The sequence below is a fragment of the Balaenoptera physalus genome (assembly GCF_965194825.1).
Source record: "Balaenoptera physalus genome assembly, chromosome: 10".
Lineage (NCBI taxonomy): Eukaryota > Metazoa > Chordata > Mammalia > Artiodactyla > Balaenopteridae > Balaenoptera > Balaenoptera physalus.
Window position 1 is genome coordinate 62,924,896 of NC_138889.1, and position 23,917 is coordinate 62,948,812.

The 23,917-nt window shown below is 49.1% G+C and overlaps 1 protein-coding gene across 3 annotated transcripts in view; it reads left to right on the top strand.

Moving 5' to 3' along the window:
- The window catches only part of CLPB (ClpB family mitochondrial disaggregase), a 147,498-nt gene that overhangs the window by 108,530 nt on the left and 15,051 nt on the right, over window positions 1-23,917 (top strand). For all 3 annotated transcript variants that reach the window (XM_082411396.1, XM_082411397.1, XM_082411395.1), the window contains exons 7-9: window positions 11,917-12,031; window positions 22,402-22,479; window positions 23,737-23,792. In XM_082411396.1, coding sequence (XP_082267522.1) covers window positions 11,917-12,031; window positions 22,402-22,479; window positions 23,737-23,792 — 249 coding nt within the window. The remainder of the gene's footprint in view (window positions 1-11,916; window positions 12,032-22,401; window positions 22,480-23,736; window positions 23,793-23,917) is intronic.

A 23,917-nucleotide genomic window follows, 5' to 3' on the forward strand; every position in this document is an offset into this window, starting at 1 on the left:
AAGGTTCCATTCAAAATACCATTGTCTGTGTAGCAGTCAGGATAAACTAGGTCATGCTATTGTAACAACCCAAAATTTCGGAGGCTTAAAACAGCAAAGATTCATTTTTACCTCATGCTGTACATGAAGGTCAGCAGAGGGGGGTCGTGCTCATCCTAGGTCCTCAGGGACCTGACTGGCAGAGCAGCCACACTCTGAAATACTGCTGCTTGCTTACAGAGAGGAGAGAGTGCTCTGAAGGGCCTTGCATCTGCAGCTAACTGACCAGCCTGGAAGTAGGACCCTTTACTTCCACTCACAACTCACTGGACAGAACTAATCCCATGTTCCTGTCCTATAGTTGGGTCAGCTTCCCCCATGCCATAAGGAAATCCCTGAGCACTGTTTCAAGTTACCTCAGGGACTGCATCCCCATCATTATCTCCCTTTTCAGGCCAATCCACTGTCCCCTGAGAGCAAGTGCTGCACTTGGCCAAAAGTACCCATATTTTGTCAGATGGTGTGACATAGGGCAGGCCCTGGTCGAGTCATGTAAAGCAGGAGAACAGGCCGCTTAGTGCCAGAGGGTGTGGAAGGGTTAGGGCTGCAGAGGGACCCTTAACAAAATTTGGCTGCCCAAGAAATGGCCTGATGTCAGCCACATCAGTACAAAGCTGGTGTTCCGAGTGAATAAGTGGCAGTTGCGTCCTCTGTGCCAGTCAGATCCTTCTGGACCACAGAGGGCAATTGCAGATGCTACCTTCTGAGTAGACTGAGCTCTTAGAATCTGTGCAGAGGGGGGCAGTAAGGAGGCAAGCAGAACTGTGCCATGAGAAAAGGCCGAAGGCAATGGGGCGTCTGGCCCGGAAGGGAGAGACTGCACGTAGACACAGGGACGACTGTGAGGGGGATGGGAGGAGAGGAAATTAATTCAGTATTAGGGCTAGGACAGAGCCAGGCTTAACAGATGGCTGCTGCAGGAGGAGCTCCCTCACAGAGCTGTGACCCAGGGCAGAGGCTGCCTTTAGAGGCTAGAAGACCACTCAGAGCCAGCCCAGGGGTTCTGTCACCTCTCAACTGGAAGACTTTCTCTGTCGTCACCTCTCTGCACTTGATCCCTTTACGCAGTCTGGATTTCCTCCTTCCGAAATGTTCACCTGTCTGCTGAGCACCTCCACTTGATTGCTCTGCAGTCCCCTCAGATTCTACCCACGTGAACCACCCTCACCTCTCCCTGGATGTCAGCAGTGTTGTCTTTCTCTTAGTTGCTCAGCATCTCCATGGTCACCCATTCTTTCTGCTCTGCTTTTTTCCTCCAAGCTGCAAAAAACTACCTTTTCAAAATTGTGAGGAAGAGTTTCAGGGGAAGAACACTGCTTTAGACTGGGTTCTGTCTCCCTCTGCCAGTAAGTAAGCAGCAGCTGCTCCTCTCTGAGTTCAGGCCCCATGTCAGTAACATAATGATTCAGGCCCGGAGGGTGCCGAGGCTCCAACCTGAGACCTCATCTCCTGGCTCTTTGTCTAGACACAGGTGACCACCACTCTGATCTTATCTTCCTCCCCTGCTTTCCATCCGGCATCCCCGTGCCACCAGCTCAGCCTCTTCCACCTTCACCTACCTCTATAGTCAGATATGGGCTCTTTATAGAAATTTGGAATTATAAAAGTCATCTTTCCCATTATGGAAAATTTGGAGAGTAAAATGAGGAGAATTAAATAAGTCAGTACATATTTATGAATGACATCTATGTGCCAGGCTCTCGGCTAAATGGGAAGAAGACAGCTGGGTGAAACCCTCAAGGAGGTCCCAATCTGGTGAGGAGACAGGCAAGTAAAGCATGACACCACTGAGTCATCAGTCCTAGGGAAGCCCAGGGACAGGGACTGTGGAAAGCCAAGGTGGCTTCTAATCCTGCCTGGGAGATCAAGGAAGGCTTCCTGGAAGAGATGTCAACTGAGCTGAATCTCAGTTAAAAACATTTTAGCCTGATAGCCTGACTACCTATACATAACTGCTATTAATGTTCTTAATTACTTATAATAATAGTAGGTACCATTTATCAAGTGCATCTAGGCACTCTGCCAGGTGTTCTAATATATATTTTTTCTAATTCTGTAACAAAGCCATGAAGCAGCTATTATTCCCCGCATTTTACAAATGAGAAATCTGAAGCTGAAATAAAGCAGGTGACTTCAGAAAATCAAGCTATTATTAGTAACTATTGGGATAGGAATCAGATTTCTTCTTATGATGCTACATTTGCCTTTTCTGGACCATATCTATATATATTTATATAAGTGGTCTTTTTTTTTTAACCTGGTTAGTAGCCTACTGTTTAAACCCCAGGGGTCTCAAACTGGCAGCCATGCTTTCTTTTGCCAACTCAGTTTTTTTTTTTAAATGTGAGTATAATGCCTTAGAGGTTGGAGCGTGGACTCTCCAGCCACAGGCGCCTATTTCCTATTGTATTATGTGCTTGCCTGTCAGACATTTGTATTTCCTACTTGGTCCTGAAGGTGTTAGTTATGATCCTAGTTCCATATTTGGAATCTGCTTTTTCACTTATTATTTCTTGATGGTTTTCTCATTTTAGAATTATCCATAAGCCTAATTTTTAATTTTCTTCTGCCTTTTAAAATGTGTCACTTATCTAAGAATCTCTGTCACCTTAGGTGGCCTAAATAATTTTCTCCTCATGGCTGGTTTGCTCAGTCCTCTCAGCATTCTCTGTGTGCGGAAGCCCCCTTGGGTCCCCTGAGAAGGTCCAGAGGTGGATGAAGCCCAGCTCCTGTCTCCTGAGCTGGCTGTTGGGAGAGGAAGATGGGGAGAGGCAGGCGCTCTTAGCTCTGATACGCACAGACTGACTTGTGCCTTAGGAGGGGTCCACACAGAGTTTGTGGGGGCCCCAGGAAAGCATGGATCACCTCCAGGCAGAATGAGCAGGGCAGGCTTCGTAGGGAAGATAACTGTGATCTCACTTTGAAGGATTTCACTAGCTGGAGAGTTTAATACTTAAAGCTTAGACCATTTTCACATCATAACTAAGAGACGAAGGAGAGGTAGAAATATATCTCTGTGCACACGATGGCAGATAAAACAAAAATATAGGGAGCTATTCCATGATGAATATTCAGCTGAGGGGGACGTGCTGGTGCCAGCCCGCATCTCCACTCCCAGATCCTCACTCCACTGAGACTCACGAGGAATTTATTGCTCATTTTAATCACATCCAGAGAATGAATTGGCAGGAATATTAGGCAGATAGGCCTATCATATATATTTTATTTGCATATCCCAGTGACAGAATCACAAGCACATTTCCTATCTCTGTATTTTTTCATTTGCTTCAGGGGTAGCTGGGGATGAAGTGCTCCCCTGAGCCCCTCATTCTGGGCTTCAAGCCTGGGTGCTCCCATCAGATCTGAAGGAAGCTATCAGGAGAGAACAGGTGAGGTATACAGGAGGGTAAAAGGGTTGTGTTCCTCCTGGCTTAGGGTGAAGAGATATCCCTTCCCTGCCTTGCCCAACCTGCTCCCTGCTTCGCATCTCATTTCGAGAGCCACTGTGCTGCATGCCTGGCTCTGTGCTTGGCCCAGAGGGCCCAGACAGCACCGTCTGACCTTTGTTACAGGTTCTCCATGGGCCAAACACAGCACTCCATGCTTTATGGGGACAGGCTTGTGCTTTCTTTCTTTTTCTTTGCACTTCTTTTTTTTTTTTTTTTTTTGGCTGTGTTGGGTCTTCATTGCTGCGCGCAGGCTTTCTCTAGTTGCAGTGAGCAGGGGTTACTCTTTGTTGCGGTGCGTGGCCTTCTCATTGCGGTGGCTTCTCTTGTTGCAGAGCACAGGCTCTAGGTGCACGGGCTTCAGTAGTTGTGGCACGTGGGCTCAGTAGTTGTGGCTCACAGGCTCTAGAGCGCAGGCGCACGTTGTGGCACACGGGGCTTAGTTGCTCTGCTGCATGTGGGATCTTCCCGGACCAGGGCTCGAACCCGTGTCCCCTGCATTGGCAGGCGGATTCTTAACAACTGTGCCACCAGGGAAGTCCCTTCTTTTAACTGCTCAAAAACTTTTTGTTGAAACATATTTGTATAAAGTACACATAAGTATACAGCTCACTGTATTTTTACAAGCTGAATATACCTGATCAAGAAATAGACTATTACAAGCACTCATTTGCATCATACTCCCTTCCAGTCACTACCCATCCCTAAGGGTAAGCATTGTCCTGATTTGTTTTACTTTTACATAATTTCAAAGACAGTACAGCGAATTCCCATAAACCTTCACCCTTAATACCAATTGTCAACATTTTATTGCACTTGCTTTATTACTTATGTATATATAAATAATATAGAGATATATGTATAATTTTTTCTGAACCATTTGAGAGTTAACTTATATACTCGATACCCCTTTACCCCTAAATACTTGTATGCGTTTCCTAAAAAATAAAGGGCATTTTCTTATATAACCTCAGTACAATCCTCAAAATCAGAGCATTAATACTGATTTTTTTTTTTTTTTAACTTTGGGTTTATTTATTTATTTATTTATGGTTGTGTTGGGTCTTCGTTTCTGTGCGAGGGCTTTCTCTAGTTGCGGCAAGTGGGGGCCACTCTTCATCGCGGGGCGCGGGCCTCTCATTATCGCGGCCTCTCTTGTTGCGGAGCGCAGGCTCAGTAATTGTGGCTCACAGGCCTAGTTGCTCCGCGGCATGTGGGATCTTCCCAGACCAGGGCTCAAACCCGTGTCCCCTGCATTGGCAGGCAGATTCTCAACCACTGCGCCACCAGGGAAGCCCTAATATTGATATTAACTAATCTATAGATGTTATTCAGATTTCACCAGTTGTCCCAATAATTATCTTTACAAGAAAAGAAAATTATGGATCTGAAGCTGGATTCAGTTTTCATGTCTCTTTGATCTCCTTTATTTTTTTAAAATTAATTTTTTTTTTTTTTTTTTTGGCTGTGTTGGGTCTTTGTTGCTGCACATGGCTTTCTCTAGTTGCGGCGAGCGGGGGGCTACTCTTCGTTGCCGTGCACGGGCTTCTCATTGCCGTGGCTTCTGTTGTTGTGGAGCACAGGCTCTAGGCGCGCTAGCTACAGTAGTTGTGGCACACGGGCTCAGTAGTTTTGCGGCTCACGGGCTCTAGAGCGCAGGCTCAGTACTTTTGGCACACGGGCTTCGTTGCTCCGCGGCATGTGGGATCTTCCCGGACCAGTGCTCGAACCCGTGTCCCCTGCAGTGGCAGGTGGATTCTTAACAACTGCGCCACCAAGGAAGCCCTGGTCTCCTTTAATCTGGAACAGTTCCTCAGTCTGTCTTTCATGACCTTGACATTCTAACGAATACAAGCTGGTTATTTTGTAGACCGTCCTCGATTTGGGTTTGTCTAATGTTTCCTTATGATTCAACTCAGATTATGCATTTCTGGCAAGAACACCCTCTGGTGTTTATTTTCAATAAATCTGTTAGGTAGCCCCATGCTAAAAGTAAGAATATGAAATTTGTGTTTTAAGTCTCATCTTCCTAAATAGGCTCTGAACTTCCTGAAGGCAAGAACAGGTCTTTTCTTATCTCCAGGGTGGAAAGTGCAGGCACTGGAGTTAGACTACAAGGGTTAGTGTTCTGCCTTTATTACTTGCTACCAGTGGGACCCTGCTTTAATTACTTCATCTCTGGACAGTGAGGGCGGAGATCCTCTGAACTCCACAGGGCTGTGAGAATTAGAACAGTTGGTCCCAAATCAAGCAAGACTCATCAGTCCATGTTCAAACTAGTGAGTGGAAGTTTGAGGAGTAACAGGATATTTTCGTAGTCACTGAGTCCCACCCCACAAGGTACTTATTAATTACAAAGCGAAAAATGATGGAGAAACTTGGCACAGACCACCTTAACCAAGTGATCAAAATGAACATCCCCAGCCACAGGTACAGGAACATCACGTGCCTCCTGATGTGATGGACTGAGGAGAACATAACCCATTTTCTCACCTTAGCCACTCCTTGCGCCTCTTAACCTTCTCTCGCCACTCTTGTCTCTGGATCAACCCAGCTATTTGCAAAGGAATGACATGGTCTGATTTACATGTTAAAAATATGGCTCTGGGCTTCCCTGGTGGCGCAGTGGTTGAGAGTCTGCCTGCCAATGCAGGGGACACGGGTTCAAGCCCTGGTCTGGGAAGATCCCACATGCCACGGAGCAACTGGGCCCGTGAGCCATAATTACTGAGCCTGCGCGTCTGGAGCCTGTGCTCCACAACAAGAGAGGCCGCGATGGTGAGAAGGCCCACGCACCACGATGAAGAGTGGCCCCCGCTTGCCGCAACTAGAGAAAGCCCTCGCACAGAAACGAAGACCCAACACAACCATAAATAAATAAATTTTTTTTAAAAAATGCAAACCTTTAAAAAAAAAAAAATATGGCTCTGGCAGCAAAAGGAGATCAACTGGCAGAGAGGAGAATGAAGTCTAGGATGCTGACATAGTGGTCCTCAAGTCTGATGGGACTGATGCCTGCTCTGTACCCAGCTTTCCTCTACAAGGATGTGGACTCTGAGCTAGTTCAAGAGACTTTCAAGTCCCTGAGGTGCCCCTCTTGTCCCCCAGTCTCCTCTCCTGTCTGCTCTGTATTTCCCAGGCTCCTTTGTTGGAACCCCTGGGCTCCTCTTGTCATCACCCCCCTTCTCAGGACTCTTTCCATCATCCCACACCCGCCAGTCTCGTCTGTTGCCCCATGGTCCCCTTTGTTGGCCTCTGCGCCCAGTCCTCTCCGTCCCCCACAGCTTCAGGGCATGGTAGAAGCCTTGACTATGATATAAGTTGGGGTTGGATCAGGGAGTCAGGAGGGTGGGGCATATCTGAGTGTGTGAGCAGCCAGTGGGCTCTGCCCTGACCTCCCACAAGAGGCAAACTGCAGCTTGGCCTCTCTTCTCTTCCCTCCTCCATGCTTATCCTGTTCTTGTCCAGGGTCTCATTCTGCCTATCACCCCTACCCTAGCTCCTCTCTCAGTGAACATACTACCAGGTTTATTATCAGACCTGTTCCTGAGGAATGCCCAACAGTAGGTGTGCTGCCATACCCCTTCTCCCTGTAACCCTCCTCCGCAGAGCCACTCTGCCCAGCCGCCCACTTCCTAGCGAGAGCCCAGCTAGGCTTCGCCTCGGCCTCCCAGGCCTTTCCTGTAAATGCACTCAGAGCCAGGAGGGGTGCCATATTAAATCAAGAATGATGGAAACCAGTGGCCATGATTATCCAGCCGAGATGCAGCATAGGGAGCTGGTTGCTGCTGGCTCCAGGTGAGGGCTTCTGAAGCTAATTGCATGTGGCTTTTATTAAGAAGATGATCACTCCCCCGCTCTTGCTCTCCTGGGTAGCTTCTTGGGCCTCTCAGCCCAGTGCCCCCTACTTTTGTAGGCTGGGTCATTTAACCTGTCTTCTCCTCCAATGGAATCCTGTCAAAGCAGGGCCTTGACCTCAGTCCCTGTAGCCTTTCTCCACATTTCCTCAGAAAGCCGGGAACAGCAGTAGCCCACATTCATAGACCCTTACCAAGTGCCTTCTCCCATCCTTCTCTCTCCTCTCCCCCAAATAGAATATATACAGACCAAGTGTTTTCCTTTCCTAGGTTCTTCCACTGGTTAGTTTTCCACAAGCCTGAACTCATAGCTCATGCCTTAAAAAGTCATTCATTCATTCAACATATTTTTTAATATAAACTCTGTGCTAATAAGCATTAGGAAAAGAGCATGAAGCACTAACCTTCTACCTGGTTTAATCCCATTGTCCTGTGCATTTTTTTTTTTAAGTGTACAACTCAATCCATTGTCTTTTTTTTTTTTTTTTTTTTTAATTTATCTATTTATGGCTGTGTTGGGTCTTCGTTTCTGTGCGAGGGCTTTCTCTAGTTGCGGCAAGCGGGGGCCACTCCTCATCGCGGTGCGCGGGCCCCTCATTATCGCGGCCTCTCTTGTTGCGGAGCACAGGCTCCAGACACGCAGGCTTAGTAATTGTGGCTCACGGGCCTAGTTGCTCCGCGGCATGTGGGATCCTCCCAGACCAGGGCCCGAACCCGTGTCCCCTGCATTGGCAGGCAGACTCCCAACCACTGCACCACCAGGGAAGCCCGTCCTGTACATTTTTATCAGAAAGTCTGATCCAGTTTCAGAAGTTTCTCTGAGGAGATATATAGGGCTTCAGGCTGGGAGGGAGTATGCTAGAGTCAGGATGTGCTCAGATTTAAGCCATAGGTTGAATCTTTCCCGGTACCATCTAGAAAGCTCCTGAGAAACCAGCCAGATCACAGTGCAACCTTTCCCCCATGCTCACCCCCATAAAAGTCAAGAACCCTTTCCCATTGCCCAAGAAAATAACAGGAATACTAAGATAACCTAAAATCATGACAGTGAAGTCGAGTTATAGGAGGTAGAAATATTTCCCTGAAGAAGACTTAAGGAGGCCATGGTGGCCGTACCCAAACCGACAGAGTGGCGGGAAATGCCATGTTAGGCTTTGCCTGTAGCAAAGGAAAAAAGATATGTTTTGTGAGGCCCCACAAACTAATGGATGGAAAGTACCTAGATATGGAGTTCTCTACTGCGTAAGGAAAATTGACAGGCAGAGCTGAGCCACCCCAGACAGTAGAGGCGTCCTGAGAACTCAGTTGGTGTTGAGACTGTACCCTGCAGACCCAGGGTTCCTAGGGGGAGAAGCCTCAGGAGCCACGCTGGGGCAAGTGGGGGCATCCAAGTGGACTTGGCCTCTGGCTTCTGCTTAAGCCGGAGCAACTGTTCCCCTTATCTGTGGGCTCCGTGCAGATTAAATTAGTTAAAAGGGTTCCAGCACCAAAACAAAAACAAACAAAGAAAAAAGGCACTGGGTAGATAATCAGTCATCAAAATGCAGCAAAGGAGAAGTTACATTTATCAGAGGCCTGCCACGGGCCAGGTACTATGCTGGCCACTTGAGTCTCTCACGTAGCCACTTCTACATACACATTTGCTGTATGCCAGAGACCTGCCAGTTGTTTCGTATACATCACCTCACTTAATCCTCACCAGCTTCCCACAAGGATCCTGCAAGGTAGGTGTGAGTACCATCACCGTATTAGAGATGCGGAAACTGAAATTCAGAGAGGTGAATTAACTTCCCCAAGGTCAGCTAACTAGTAAGTGGATTAGGTGAGGTCTAAATTCACATCTTTCTGGAGCAAAGCTGCTTCTTTCTGCCACACTGTGTGCCCCACTGTGAGCCAGAAGAGGAGTCAAACTCCAGATGGGGACTACTGTAAGAATTCAGTGAGACACTACATATAAAGTGCTGAGTACAGTGCCTGGCACACAGCAGCTGTTCCACAAACGGTAGTTACCTCATTCGGTTGGCAACGTGTATTGACTCCTTCTGTGAGTAGGGCCCTATGCTAGGTGCTGGAGCTATAGCGATGAATAAAACATGGGCTTTGTCACTACGGACCTCATGTGTGGAGTAAGCAGACATAAACAGTCAGTTAAATAAGTGCTCTGGAGGTCCCGGGGCCAGGGCAACAGTCTCCTTAGACAATTTGGTATTTAAGCTGAGATCACTTAGAGGTAGGTGGGAATAGAGAAGACTTTCGTGCTGAGGGAGCAGTGTGAGCAAAAGGCCCAGAGGCAGGAATACCCATCCCTGAGGGGAAGTGATGAAACAGACCTAACAAACCCTCGGAGGCCAGCTTCCTTCTGCAGCCAGACTGACTGTGAGCTGGCCAGGCCGCTGGCCAGTGCTGTACCAGCAGGTATGTGTGCATCTCACCATCAGAGCCTTCCACCCCAGTGGACTCGAGTGCTGAGAGGGGCTGGGTGGACAGGGAGGAGGAGGCAGATATATGGCTGGAGTCGGCAGAGCCAGGTGATGTATGTGGCGCCTGAGGGAGCTGCATGATGACGCGCTGGATTCCAACCAGCAAGTGTTGCTCCGCCGGGATCGGCGCCGAATTATTGCTCCATATGAAACCCCAGAACTGATGGGAGCTTTCAGTTACAGACTGATAGCAACAGCCGAAATTGGATTGTTTGCTATTTATTTTTTTTAACTTCTGTCAAGGTCACTACCTTAACAGGAAAACACTGCCCAAGCAGCAGGTATTTTTCATCCACTCTCCCTGCAAGAGCAATCTGCAGCCACAACTTTTGTGACAGGACCATACCTTGGCAGCTCGCTTTCTAGAAAGTTGTCAGTATTACAGGGGCCCTAGGGGAAAGAAGCCTCCTGAAGACCCAGGTCTTTCCATCCCACTTCAAGACCTGCTTCCTTCCCCCACCCTCCATCCCCTGGCCTCCATAAATGCTTTATCATCAGACCCACGCACTCACCCCTCCTTGCCCAGTCTCCAGATAGTCCCACAGCTCCCACCTAGCCCAGTATTCCAGCTCCTTCAAGCCTCCTGTCTCCCAGAATTGTTCCGTGCTTTATGTATCCTTCCCTTCTCTGTACTCCTACACCACCCAGTCTAGCTGTTAATTTCTCTTTATATCTGTCATCAACTTCATTTTTGCAAATACTCACCAGATGCCTCCACTGTGCCAGGACCCGTGCTGGGAATAGCAGTGAGTAAAAGGCAGTGCCTACCCTCAGGGAGCTCATAATTGATTTGGAAGACAGAATCACGAACATGCAACAAACTGGTTTTCAAGTAATTTTTTTTTAGTGATAAGTACAAGGCTAGAAATAGGCACACATGCTTTGGAACCATGAGGGAAATGGCTAATTCTGCCTGAGTAGTATTTGTGTACAGACCCTGCCTCACCTCCCGTGCCCAACTTTGAGCTCCCTGAGAGCAAGGCCTGGCTCTCCTCTTCTCCCTCGCAGCAGGACCAAGCTCGGGCCTCCTCCGTCTGCCTTTTCTGAAATGGGCCAAGCCGGAGGCCAGACACATGCCAGGCACTCAGCATCATCTAAACCTCCCAGGGGGCAGGGTATAATCCTCTTCCTTCCACCTGCCCCACCTTTCCATCATTGCATGCACAGGGCCAGGCACACAGCAATTGCTGAATAGTTGTGTTTAATTGAAATGCAGTATCATTGAAGTAGAGGGTGTTCGTAGCTCTGGTTTAAAAACCAAAATGGTTTTCAAGAGGATAAGTGGAAGACTTCCCTGGTGGTGCAGTGGTTAAGAATCAGCCTGCCAATGCAGGGGTCACAGGTTCGAGCCCTGGTCTGGGAAGATCCCACATGTCGTGGAACAACTAAGCCCATGCGCCACCACTACTGAGCCTGCGCTCTAGAGCCCGTGGACCACACTACTGAAGCCCGCACGCCTAGAGCCCGTGCTCCGCAACAAGAGAAGCCACCGCAGTGAGAAGCCCATGCACCGAAAAGAAGAGTAGCCCCCGCTCACCACAACTAAAAGAAAGCCCGCGCGCAGCAACAAGGACCCAACACAGCCAAAAATAAAATAAATAAATAAATAAATTTATAAAAAAAGAAAAAGAGGATAAGTGGAAAAGGAAAGGAACCTATATTTGTAAGCACTCAGTGCACATCAGCACATTCTATATACATTATCATATTTAATCCCCAATTTACAGAGGAGAAAACTGGGGCAAAGTAACTTACTCCAGGTAATAAGCACCTCTTGTAAGTGACAGAGCTGAGATTCGAACCAAATCTTCTGTCAGACGCCAGAGTTAAGGGTTAATTTACTAGCAGTACTTACTAGCAGGGTGAGGCAGGACCCCTGAGCAGTGGCCACCCAAGGTAGGGAGATGAGGTGAGGCCTAAGTCGAGGGGCAGGGGAAGGACTGGGCCAGCCTCCAGTGGTCATGAGCCAGAGCTGTGCATCAGGACCCCCAGAGAAAAAAACCTGTGTTTTTCCCCCCTGGGTTGGGGGATAGAATGAAACTAGGATCCTCCTGGGCCCAGCACTCCTGAGCCACCTTCCCTCTCTCCCCACAGTACCAAGAGAAGCAGCGGAAACGTGAGGCCGAGGAACGGCGCCGCTTTCCCCTGGAGCAGCGGCTGAAGGAGCACATCATTGGCCAGGAGAGTGCCATCGCCACAGTAGGTGCTGGTGAGTATGTGAGATGCTGGCCCACACCAAAAAGGGCGAGGAGGCTCGTGGTCTGCCACAATGAGGTGTAGTCCTGCTGTCTCCATGCTGGGGAGAAGTGGCTAATAATATTACAACATAACATTTGTTGAGTACTTCTTATGTTCCAGGCAGTGTTCTAAGCTCTTTGCATATGTTGTGTCATTTAATCTTTACAGCAACCCTATGAGGTTGGTGCCATTAAATTCCTCTTTTACAGATGAGGAAGCTGAGACAGAGCACTTCAGTAATTTGCTCAAGGCTGCTTTCGTATGCTTTGAATTTAACTCTGACCTTCATCTGGTCTACTGCCCCCACCCCACCCCCATTTTTCAGGTGGGGAAACTGAGACCCAGAGAGGAACAGGAGTTTGTCCATCACTAGTAATGTATCAGTTGAGCCAGAACTAGAACTTTTATCTTCTGTCTCCCAGCACAGGACTCTGCCACACTTCAGTATAATTTGTCAGCAGCTGGCTCAATTTTGGGGAAAACATTCTGAACAAGTCTTGAGTGCCTTCTTCTCCACCTCAGAAGTTCTTTATGTCCGATACTTTGACCCCTGGGAGCTAGACTGCCTGCTGGTGTAACTCCTAATCTAATGGCCCTCCTCCCCATGCAGATCCCACTAGAGAGATGTATCAAACTGAGATTCTGCTCAGGATGGTGGCCTCACTATTGTTCCTCTACTCAGGTGCATGACTCCCTGAGGGTGACCTCAGACAGGTGAGGTAAGGTCAGTGGAACCCTATGCCTGGCTTAGACAAGGGGTATTCCCCAGGGCAGTGGTTCTCAAAGTGGTCTCTGGACAAGCAGCACCAGCATCCTCTGGGAACTTGTTAGAAATGTAGATCTGAGGCCTCAGCCCAGACCTATGGAATAAGAAGTTCTGGCAGAGGGCCCCAGAAATCTGTGGGTTTTGTTTTTTGGGGTTATTTTTTAATTTATTTATTTTTTTGGCCACGCCATGTAGCTTATGGGATCTTAGTTCTCCGACCAGGGATTGAACCCAGGCCCTCGGCAGTGAAAGCACAGAGTCCTAACCACTGGGCCCCCAGGGAATTCCCCAGAAATCTGTGTTTTAACAGGTCCTGCAGGTAATCTGATGCTCAGCTCAAGTTTAAAAACCTCTTTCCGGGACTTCCCTGGAGGTCCAGTGGTTAGGACTCTGCGCTTCCACTGCAGAGGGTGCAGGTTCAGTCCCCGGTCGGGGACTGGGATCCCGCGTGCCACGTGGCTTGGCCAAAAAAAAAAAAAAAAGAAAATTAAAAACCTCTTCCCTATGATGTCGTGGTCAGTCCCACTCACATGTTGCATCTAGTGCTGCATCTAGTCCCACCAGATGCAGCCCAGCGACTGCCAACGCCAGCACCAGATTCTGCTTGCCAGTAAAAAGAGATATGAGTCTGAAATTGTGGTGCCCCTCTGGAACATTCTGGAGTGGCCTTGTCAGCCCTAGGAAACCTATTAGAGGAGTCATTGAACAATGAAAGCAGTCACCCCTGTGACACACCAAGCCCAGCCCAATCTCCATCATCCTTACACACCAGTGGGACTGTTAATTTCTCTTTATATCTGTCATCAACTTCGTTTTTGCAAGTATTCATCAGATGCCTCACACACCAGTAGGATCGTGAGCCCCTCATCAGGGGCCTGACTATCAGTGAATAAGAGGAGCCCATAGGGAATTCCCTTGTGGCGCAGTGGGTAAGACTCCACGCTCCCAATGCAGGGGGCCCAGGTTCAATCCCTGGTCAGGGAACTAGAGCCCACATGCATGCTGCAACTAAGAATTCACATGCCACAACTAAGGAGCGCACTTGTCACAACTAAGGAGTCAGCAAGCTGCAACTAAGGAGCCCTGGAGCTGCAACTAAGGAGCACAACTGCCACAACTAAGGAGTCCACATGCTGCAACTAAGGAGCTGGCGAGCTGCAACTAGGGAGCCCACCTGCCGCAACTAAGAGGACCCAGTACAACCAAAATAAATTAATTAATTTAAAAAAAAAAAAAGAGGAGCCCATAGACCAGAGCTGCCTCACCAGCTAGAGGTCAGAAGGCTGCCTGCAGGCACACACAGAAGCCAGGGAAAGCTTTTATGAATACACAAGTTCCTGCTACTCAGGCCCAGACTACACCAGGCTGCCCTTTTGGGTCTGGATACAGACAGCCATCCTCAGCCACCACCTTGGAGGTGGCAACACCCCACTTTGTGTCTGAGGTAGAGGAGAAGGAGACCTGGGAGCTCTTGAGTTGAAGAAGAGAAGGAGGAGGAGCCCATGGGAGAGACAGATGACCTAGCAGAGATCTGAGAAAGCATATCCTGCTGGAGTCTCATGTCCACTTGGGCCAGAACTGCAGCTGCCATCATGATATTTTCCCCCCACTTCTTACACAGCCCTTTCCTAGCAGGTTGTCTGCTCCTCTTACCTTCTGCTACTCACTAGCTTCTCAAGCCCATAAGCTATGAAGCTCCCAGAAGTAGTTGGGGGGAGAGGGAGGATCAACCAGGGCTCAAATCGTAGGTGGGCCACTTACCAGCTGTGCAACTCAGGCTGATCATTCAGCTTCTTTGAGCGTCAGTTTCCTCATCTCTGTACCAGGGAACCAAATCCAGGACTGTCGGACTGTAAAGCACATGCTCCTTACAGTATGTACCAGATAGCACTCAATAAAATTTAGTCCCCTTCCTCAAGATGTTTACCACCTAGGGTTGGGTACTGTGCTCTATAGGTCAGGCCCACAGTTACTTCCTTCAACCTGGGACTTATCCCTAGTCCCAGCCCCAGACTGGCCTCTTCCCCTGGTCCTACACCACCTTGTCTGTCCCTGCCCTTGGCCCAGAGCAGGAGTAGATGATTCCACTCCCCACCTCCTAGGAGCTGTCAGAATGTCTGCCCCGAGTGCTTCCTTCTACCCAAAGCTCCATTCTGTCACCCGAACTGCCTCAGATCTGGAGGCAGATCTTTGTCCTGTGGTATGTAGGTTGACCCTGGTATGGCTCCAGTGATGCTGAAAAAGATACAGAGGCCGTGGATGGCCTGGGCTGCGGGGTTGGTATGTTCTCTTCCATTTGTAAGGCAGTAACTGGGCACCCACCTTGCTAGAGGCCCTGCAGCCAGGGATCACACTGATAATAGATTGTGTTCGGCTACCAACTCAGGTGAAGCATGAGGCACTCTTTGGGTTGGAATTTGTGGCAGGTAAGCAGCAGCCAGTGCCTCAGGACCTCAAGACTGAAGTAGGTGCAGGAGAGGGAGGCGGATCTAGAGGGTAAGCCAGACCTCCCTGGGTCCTCTAGGCTAGTGTCAGATGTGTGCTGGGGGCTGGCTAGGTGGAGCCTGGCACCCCAGGGGTACCACGAGGATGCGCAGGCAGAGAAGTGCCGCAGAATGAATTGATTTGATAAATGGCCATTTATTACCCTCACGAATTGACTGAAACCAATTTCGGTCACATCAACCCCTGGTAAGTGCTGGGATATTGATTTGTGCAAAGTAATACAGTGAATTTATCAGTGTGATCCCCAGCTGCAGGGCTTCTAGCAAGGCTGGTGCACAGTTACCGCCTTACAAATGGAGGAGATAAAGCACCAGCCCCACAGCCCAGGCCCCCATGGCCTCTCTGGTCTTCTGGGGTCACTGGAGCCAAAGCAGGGCCAACCTACAGACCACAAGCCAGAGCACTGGCATTGAAAGTGAGGCTCTCCATCCAGAATGCAGAGCTGTTCTTGATCATGGGGAAGGGGAGGATGCCTGTTCTATTGGGCAGACCTCCTGGGAGCTCAGAGCCTCTGTGCCCCACCATCCTCAGAAACGCAAGCAGTTGTCTATTCAGCCCATTCAGAGCTAGACTCCGCCCCCCTCCTCCAACCCACCCGCCTCCCGTGTTCCTATCTCAGTAAAGGCACTACTGTTCCCTGGTCTCCTAAATTGAAACTTAGGTGTTTCCTTGGTCCTTCCCTCCCCCTCACCCCTCACAGCCCATCAAGTTCTATCATTGTTAACTCTCTGTTCTTCTCCCCTCTGTTCCTGATACCACTGCCCCAGCTCAGGACCTCAGTATCTCCCACGTGAACCAAGCAGTGGCCTCCTCACTGGTGTCTCTGCCTCCTTTTCTTTCCCTATTACCACTTCTCCCCAGCTAGAGTCAGCTTTGTAAAGTGTAGGGGGAAAAAAAAAACCTGTTTAAGATCTTTGAGTGGCTGCCCTAGCCTGGCATACAAGGCCCACCCCTGCTGCTCCCACTCCTCGGTTGCCCCCACCCGTCCCCACTTGGCACTGCACAAAACGGCTGCTTCTGCATGTGCTCTGTTGATCTCCTGCCTGCATTTGTTGATGCTGCCCTCTCTGCTTGTAATTCCCTTTCTTCTGGCCCCTTCCCCACCCCAGCCCTGCCCATCTCCCACACTCGGGCTGGTTTTTACTTAGCCTAACTCAGTTCAGGAGCAATAGACTGTAGACTCCTGAGGGCAGAGACCATGACTGAATCATTTTTGTTTTCCCAGTTCCTGGCACAGCGCTCTGCTCGAAGTAGATGCTTAGTGAAGTTTGTCAAATTAATTATTTTGGTATGGCCCTTTGTCCATCTCTGTGATGTGCTCTGAGGAAAGAAGAGAAGCTGTAAGCCTGCTTTCTAGTTGTTCACAAGCATACTAGGAATGTGACTGTAGCAAAATAGTTAATTACAACACCCGTACTACTCAGCCTTTGACCCCTTTTCCCCAGACCTGCTCCAAGAAGCTTTTTCTGGGCAGCAGGTCATCCTGCACACCCTGTCGCTCCCTCTGACCAGGGGCCTGTCCCCAGAACCCATTGCATCTGGTCCCAGTTGACTCCAGCCCATGAACTCCCTCGGGAAGCTCTACCACCTTGACTGCTCTTCCAAGGTCTGGCCTGAATTCAGAATCTCAACATCAGCCATGTGCACACAGTAGGCGCACCATCCTGTCTCGTGCTCCACGTCCCTCTTTGACTAATCCAAAAATGTAATCTTCCTAAGCACTGCACCTTTCTGGACCCTCCCTTGGAGTCCTGTTTCTAATCTGAGAAATACATCCAGGTCATCCCTGAGTTGTAGAGAGGCAGTGACTGATTTAGAAAACTTCTTACAGTTCCACTTCCCCACCTCACCACTCCAGGTGTCCCTCCTGTGCGCCTGTTGTTCTTATTGTCTGGACTGCCCTGCCCTTCCACTCACCTGCCGGGACCCTCAACACCCAGGCCTCCTCCAGGAAGCCTTCCTTAGCCCTCCACCTGGGTGCAGGGCCCTTTCTCTGGGCTTCCTGTGGACATCTTTTTAAACTGAACTTACCACATGGCATCGGTTTGTATGTCTTTCTCCCTCCCAAGGTCAGGAACTACCTCTCATTCAGGTCTGTTTCCCCAGGGTTGGTACACAGGTGTGTAAAAGGTTGAACTCAAGTGAACTCAAATGAACAAAGTCTGAGACCTTCTTGACGTTCTGCCTCTCCTCAGCACAGATTCTGATCTCAGCCTCTTTCTGGAAGGATGTCAGTCTTCCCTTCAGGGATCCCTTACCTCACAGCATGCACACAGTAACATATAATGGGTGGGCTCAACAAAAGCTGTTTTTTGCAATTTTAATACGTAACCCCTTAGTAGCAATAGTTTGTCTTCAGAATGACTAATCCTTACAGACTGAGAACTCTCTCTCATCATCCACCAAACCCAAGGCACCAGTATCCACTCAGTCAGCAGACACTTCTTGAGCTGTGCTCCTCGAACCTATAAGCTTAGATAGGAAATTGCTAATAGACATTTAGATGACTCAGCCATGGAGTCCCTCTGAAGGACAGGTTTCCCTAGGAGGTGGCACAAGCGTGGAACAAACATGTTCCAGTTAGGTTAAAAAAATCTCTCCCACTGCATCACCAGAACTTATCAGGAAAGATGAGTCAGCCTGCCCAGACTCCCCCGGAACCTTGAGCTAGATGGAGGCAAAGGCCTGGCATGGGAGGAGGAGGCAGTACTTTTGTCTCACTTTGGTTTTGCACACACCAGGGCTTTCCTCCTGGAATGTCCCTTCATACCCAGACTGCCTGGCCATCTCCCCCTCATACTTCAGGCACAAATGGCTCTTCCCACACTTCTCCCAGTGCTCCCATCCCACTTGGAACCCACAGTTTTCATAGCGTTCAACCAAAAGGCACAAACCTTGTTTTAGGCTTCTTTGTAGGTGCCCCAGCACTCAACACAGCGCTTTTTTGCTGAACAAATGGATAAGGCTCCCTGGAGAGAGGTTAAGAAGAGAGTGGAAACCTTATTCACCCAAGGGTAGTAGTAGTAGTAACCAGTTGAAGCCATAAGAGACTCTTGGGTCCAGGCCTCACTCTTCTCTGTAAAATAGGAGTTGAAGTGTCTGTTCTTTTCCACTTGTGATTCCAGAAAAACCAAGAATTAATTCATTTAGTCAGCACACATTAAACCAGTGATGGGCAAGAGTCCCTTGGGAAATAGAATGTCTAGCACATGCACCCACGGAATACACAGTTTGGGGCACACCTCCCCCTGATACGAGGGCACAGACAGATGAAACCTGTTCCACTGCCCCTCTTTGAGCCTCAGTCTCTTCTTCTGTAAAATGGAGGTAATGTCTACTTCTCTGAATTATTGTAAGGATGAAAGAGAGATCTGTAAAATGGCAAAGCTAATGGCAGCTGCCACTACTGCTGCTATGATCACCATTATTTTTATTATTATTCCATTCTTTGAAACTTATAAAATACCATAGCCATTAACTCATTTTAATCTTCATGTGGGGCTGACTGAGCATGTATGGCTCTTCCCATTTTATAGATGAAGAAACCAAGCCTCTAAATCAGTAAGTGTTTTACTCAAAAGTCAATCAACTAATAAGTGGCAGAGCCAGGACTCCAAACTCGGTCCTATAACTCCTGCCCTCTCCACCATACTGCCCCATAGATGAACATAGGAGTTAATGGAGCAGATGTGATGTGGTGGAGTAAACAGGAAAGAGTTGTTGCAGGTGAGACTTAGGATGGTCTGGTAGTGGTTGACATGGTCAGGAGAAGACGTTCTGGTAAGGGGAAGAACCCAGCAAGGAGGCCCTGGAGCTGGCTCAGCATGTGGAGAGGCTGCCAAGCCTGTTGGAGCTTTCAGAGATGGGACTGGCCAGAGAAGGGGCTGAGCTGCCTGCTCAGGGGACCTGACACCATCTCAAGCCCAGAGAGCAGGGGTCAGGATATGGTCAGGGGCAGGGGCCCCTGAGACCATGTATGGAATGGCTGAGCCAGCCAGACTGGAAGACTGCAGCAGGGTGGCTTTCCAGGTGAGGTGAGGGAATGAGGAGATGTTGTGGTAGGGGAGAGCCAACTCCTTTCTCTAAACTCCTGAAGCACCAGTTCATGCTCAGGAACTAGCCAGAGCCAGGGTTAAAGCCCAGGTTCATTTATTTACCTGTGTAACCTTGAGCAGGTCACCTAACTTCTTTATATATATTTCCTCGTCTGTAAAATGGGAATCAAGTTACCTGCCTTGCCAGCCTCATGGGTTCATAACCAGCCTCAAATGAAGTTATGTCTACAGAAGTTCTTTACAGACTCTGAAGTGCTAGCAGAGGAAGTTGCTGCATTTGCTTGTCCACAGTGAGAGCACCCACCAGTACCTGTGGCCACATCCCAAATGGGCCTATCCAGGTCTCTGTCTGTCCCAGCCTCTGCCCCAGCCTGACAGAACCCTAAGGCGCCCAGCCTTGGTCCTCAGCCACCCTGCTAACCACACACCCCAGGGCCCGCCTTCCCCAGTCTTTCCTAGCTGCTTCCATTTTTCATTCTGTCGGACGCCATCTGCTTGGCCATTTTTCTCTTCAGATATTATTAGAAATATCCAGAGTTGTAATTGTTTAATGGTTGGCATTTTGCCTGTTTCACGGGGAGCCCAGATTAAGCCCACCCCAGACTCATGCCCTGGGTCTGGCAGAATTGACCAGGGACAGCTGTGCAGTGGAGTCTGCTTGGCATTATAAAGAGCCCTCTCCCAGGTGCATTATTAGAAAAGAAGGGGGAAAAGATGGCCCCTGGCGTAATCCAATTCCGCATTCTCCATGGTGTTTTTGAACTGCATAGCCCAGAGGCATGCAGCTCTTGGTGGGCTGGGAAGCTTCCTGAAAGAGAAGTCAAGATCAGAACCTCAGGTTCATGACACCTGGGGAACCCTGGTCCCCCAGGCCACCTGTCTGAGTGATGACTGGATACTTTTGCCTCCCCAAATACCCCCATGAAGCCTGAATCCAGTTTTTGCTCAGCTTCTTTCCAACGTAGATTCTCAACTTAGCCAACTTTTGAAAGAGTGTGACTCCTTTCATATGACCCCTTCTCTCACCCTGGCCTCAACACACATCCACACATAATGTTCACAGAAGTCTAGCCTTTGCCATTTTACAGTATCTCCACCTCCCCAAATACCCCCACCCACGGGGTCTTGTTTCTGTCAGGACATTGGGGGTTCCCTCTCACCAGGCTGGGACTTCTCCATCTTCATCCCCAGCCTTCAGATACCTATGAGGCCTGTGGATTCCCATCATGTCCAGGCCTTCCAGAGGACCAAGCCAGTCAGTTTAGAGATGATCTGAGACCTAGCCCAAGGGAGAGGTTAGACTGAGTGTTTTCTCAGGCCCCTCTCAGGAGTCTCAGGGAGTATCTCCCGGGCAGACAGAGTGGCTAGTCTGGTGTCCATGAGGTTGCACAGTTTCTGTTTCTGCTGAGGCCAGAACTAGAAAGTATCTTAGGTAGAAGCATTAGAGATTGAGGTGAGAAAGCCCACAGTGTGGACCTGAACTCCTAAGACAGGAATTCGAGACCTCTTTGATCTGATCCCACCCACAAGTACTCATGTTCATTCCTGTCTCTCCACCTCTGTCATGCTGCCGCTTTTGCCCCCTCCAGACCCCACCCAGTCTCTGTGATCTGTCATCAGTCCCACTTCTTCCAAAAGCCTTCCCTGATCTCTCCAGCTGCTGCTTTGAAACCCAAACACACAGATTATACCACACAGTATAGCATTTAGGATCTTTGCACCTCAAGAATGGACGATGCTTCCCTAAGACTGTCAACTCTTCCTCCATTGACTTGGTTTCCAAGCCTTGTCCTCTGACATATATCCTTTTGCTCATCTCCCCTCAACACTCTGGGGACCAGACCATATATGCTGTTCCATCTGCAGGATGACCTTGACATTGCACAATGGTCTCTCCCCTTCCTTCTTCTGACGGCCATGTTTCCGTTTAACGCAACCCAGATTGATACTAGCTTTTGTAAGTAGCCATATGTGACAAAAAAAGGAGACAGGTTTAGAGATGCAACTCTACCATCTCCACCAGTCAGCTGGTAATCTACTAGTTGTGTGACTTGGGCAGATCTCTTTATCTCTTGTTTCAGTTTCCTGTTCAGTATGATGGAGTTGAAAATAATATTTTCCACTCAGGGTATGGGTCTTGAGTAATAAAATGTTGGCCATTTTTCCATTGGGCCTAGCAGATAGCATGTTTAATAAATGATTCTTCTGATGGTTCTGCCTCATTCTGTTCCTACTCTTATACTTGAGGGATGCTTCTGAGCCTGACTCTCCCACTCTGTGGTTGGGCATTTAATTTCCTCATCTTGCACATAGAACCCTTGAAGAGGAGAGGTCAGCACTCACTCTAGCAGAGCTGAGCCCCGGGGAACCTAGTACATGTTTATTCCCCTTCCCCCACCTCTGCCCAGTGGAGGCCATGTTGGTGGAGGTGCTAACCAAGTGGCTCACCCTTCCGTGCCCTGAGCTCCGCACTACCCTTCACTGGCTTCCAGAAAGTTCATTTGACTGTATTTCCTAACAGCAGACGAGACCTTAGTTCCCCCAAATGGGAAAGAGTTCAGAGCTCACACCCCAGATCCCCAAGGGCCTGCCATGGGCTTCTGCCTCTCCCATTTGCATAGGGGCAGGCTCAGACTCCCACCAGTGGTGAGTAGATGGGTTACCAGTGGAGAGCTAAAGTTCCTCTCAAATTCTCCTTCACCAGCCCCCCACCCCCTTCACCTCCATTCACCATCCACCCGCCTTTCAGTTTCCTTGGCAACGCTGAGTGCTCATCCTGGAAAACTTTATCCGAAATCTGCTCTGGGCAGCTTTCCAAATCCATGCTAACCTGATTAGGTGTCTCTAGGGGCCTTGCCAGCTAATCAGATTAGGCAGCACTAATGGTAGTGAGGACTTTGAGTGGGCGCAGAGCAGTAAAACATATTGTATACTTAGTGATAATTATCCTGCCTTTTGTGTCATTGATTTATCTGCCTCCCTCCCTGTCCTCCCTTCTTATGTGTTTGGCCATAGCGATCCGGAGGAAGGAGAATGGCTGGTACGACGAAGAACACCCTCTGGTCTTCCTCTTCCTGGGATCCTCTGGAATAGGTAACTGGGAGTAGATCAGCCTGTGGGGAAGGAGAGCTGGGGGAGCCCCAGCTGCTATGGGCCAGAGTCACACGACCCACCTCTCGTTCAAATCGAGCTCCCAAAACAACTGCCTCCAAATTACAGAGCCAGCAAGAGGATCATCTGTCACATTAGGAACAGCTGGAATTATGCCCCTTCCTCTGGAAGCTGTGGTGCAGGGCCTACTTCATCTGGAAGGCCAGGCCCTTGGGGTCCTGTGAGTCCTGGTCCAGCCACTCTGCAACCCCAGAGGCTGCCCTTTAGGAATTGAACCACCTCCACTGCCCAGTGCACCAGCCTTATCTAGTGTAGCCTGGGACATAACCCTGTAGGAAGCTAAAGAAAGCCCCTGATGGCCAGCACAGTGCTAAGTGCATAGCAAAATTGGTTGCGGTGAAATGGGTTGGGGATTTTTATAGCCATTTGGGCTGGATTATCTGAGGCATTCTCACCCCCTCACTCTCTGCCCTCACAGATACTTCCCACTGCCACCACCACACCACCACCACCTCCCGCTGTCTTTTTTTTTTTCCTCTCCCATTGTCTTGATAGGGAATTTCATGCGTCTGTTGCCTCCTCCTCCCCTCTCAGCATCTTCATGGGTGCTCCCTCAGATGTAGGGTCCCAAAGGGTTACCATCACCTCACATGATACTATAGAACTTGACCCATACCAGATGGTGACTTCCAAAGGCTTGACCGTCATGCCAAACGGCCCTTCAGAGCCACCACTTCGGTATTATCATTCCTTCTTTATGTTACAAAGCAAGGCTGTGAAGCCAAGGAGAGGTGCTTTTTATCCTCTCCCAGCCTCTATTTGGCCCGTGGCTCCAGGGCCTGGCTGGATGGCAAGACCGTGGGTGTCCAGAGAGATACAGTGCAGTGAGCCAGGAAGTCAGGGTGCTTCTAGGAGAGGCAAGGTTTATGCTGGGCTTCAAAGGACAGGGTGGCTCTGGATTGTAAGAGTCAACCTCTCACTCTTAGGATGCTGCTGTAGAGAAAAGGCTTCAGTCCCCATCCACAGAAAAATCAAGATGCAATGCAGACTTTGATTCTGGTCCCAGCTTTACCATTAATTCCCTTGGTGACTTTGAGAGAGTCACTCACCCTCTCTGAGCCTTAACATTTCCAGCCATAACATACATTATTTCCAGCATCCATGCATTTCTAATATTCTTTTATCACAGGAGATAGTCATCTGGTCCTAACCCAACACTTCTCTTTTCCTTCTTACTAGGAAAAACAGAACTGGCCAAGCAGACAGCCAAATACATGCACAAAGATGCCAAAAAGGTAAGGGCTGGGATCTACGCCTGATCGGCAGGCCATGGAGAGCTCACCACTCCTGCTAGCCCAAAAAATCCTAGGCTCCCTGAGTCTGGCAATAGCCAATCAAAAAGATGGGCCCTGGCCCAGGA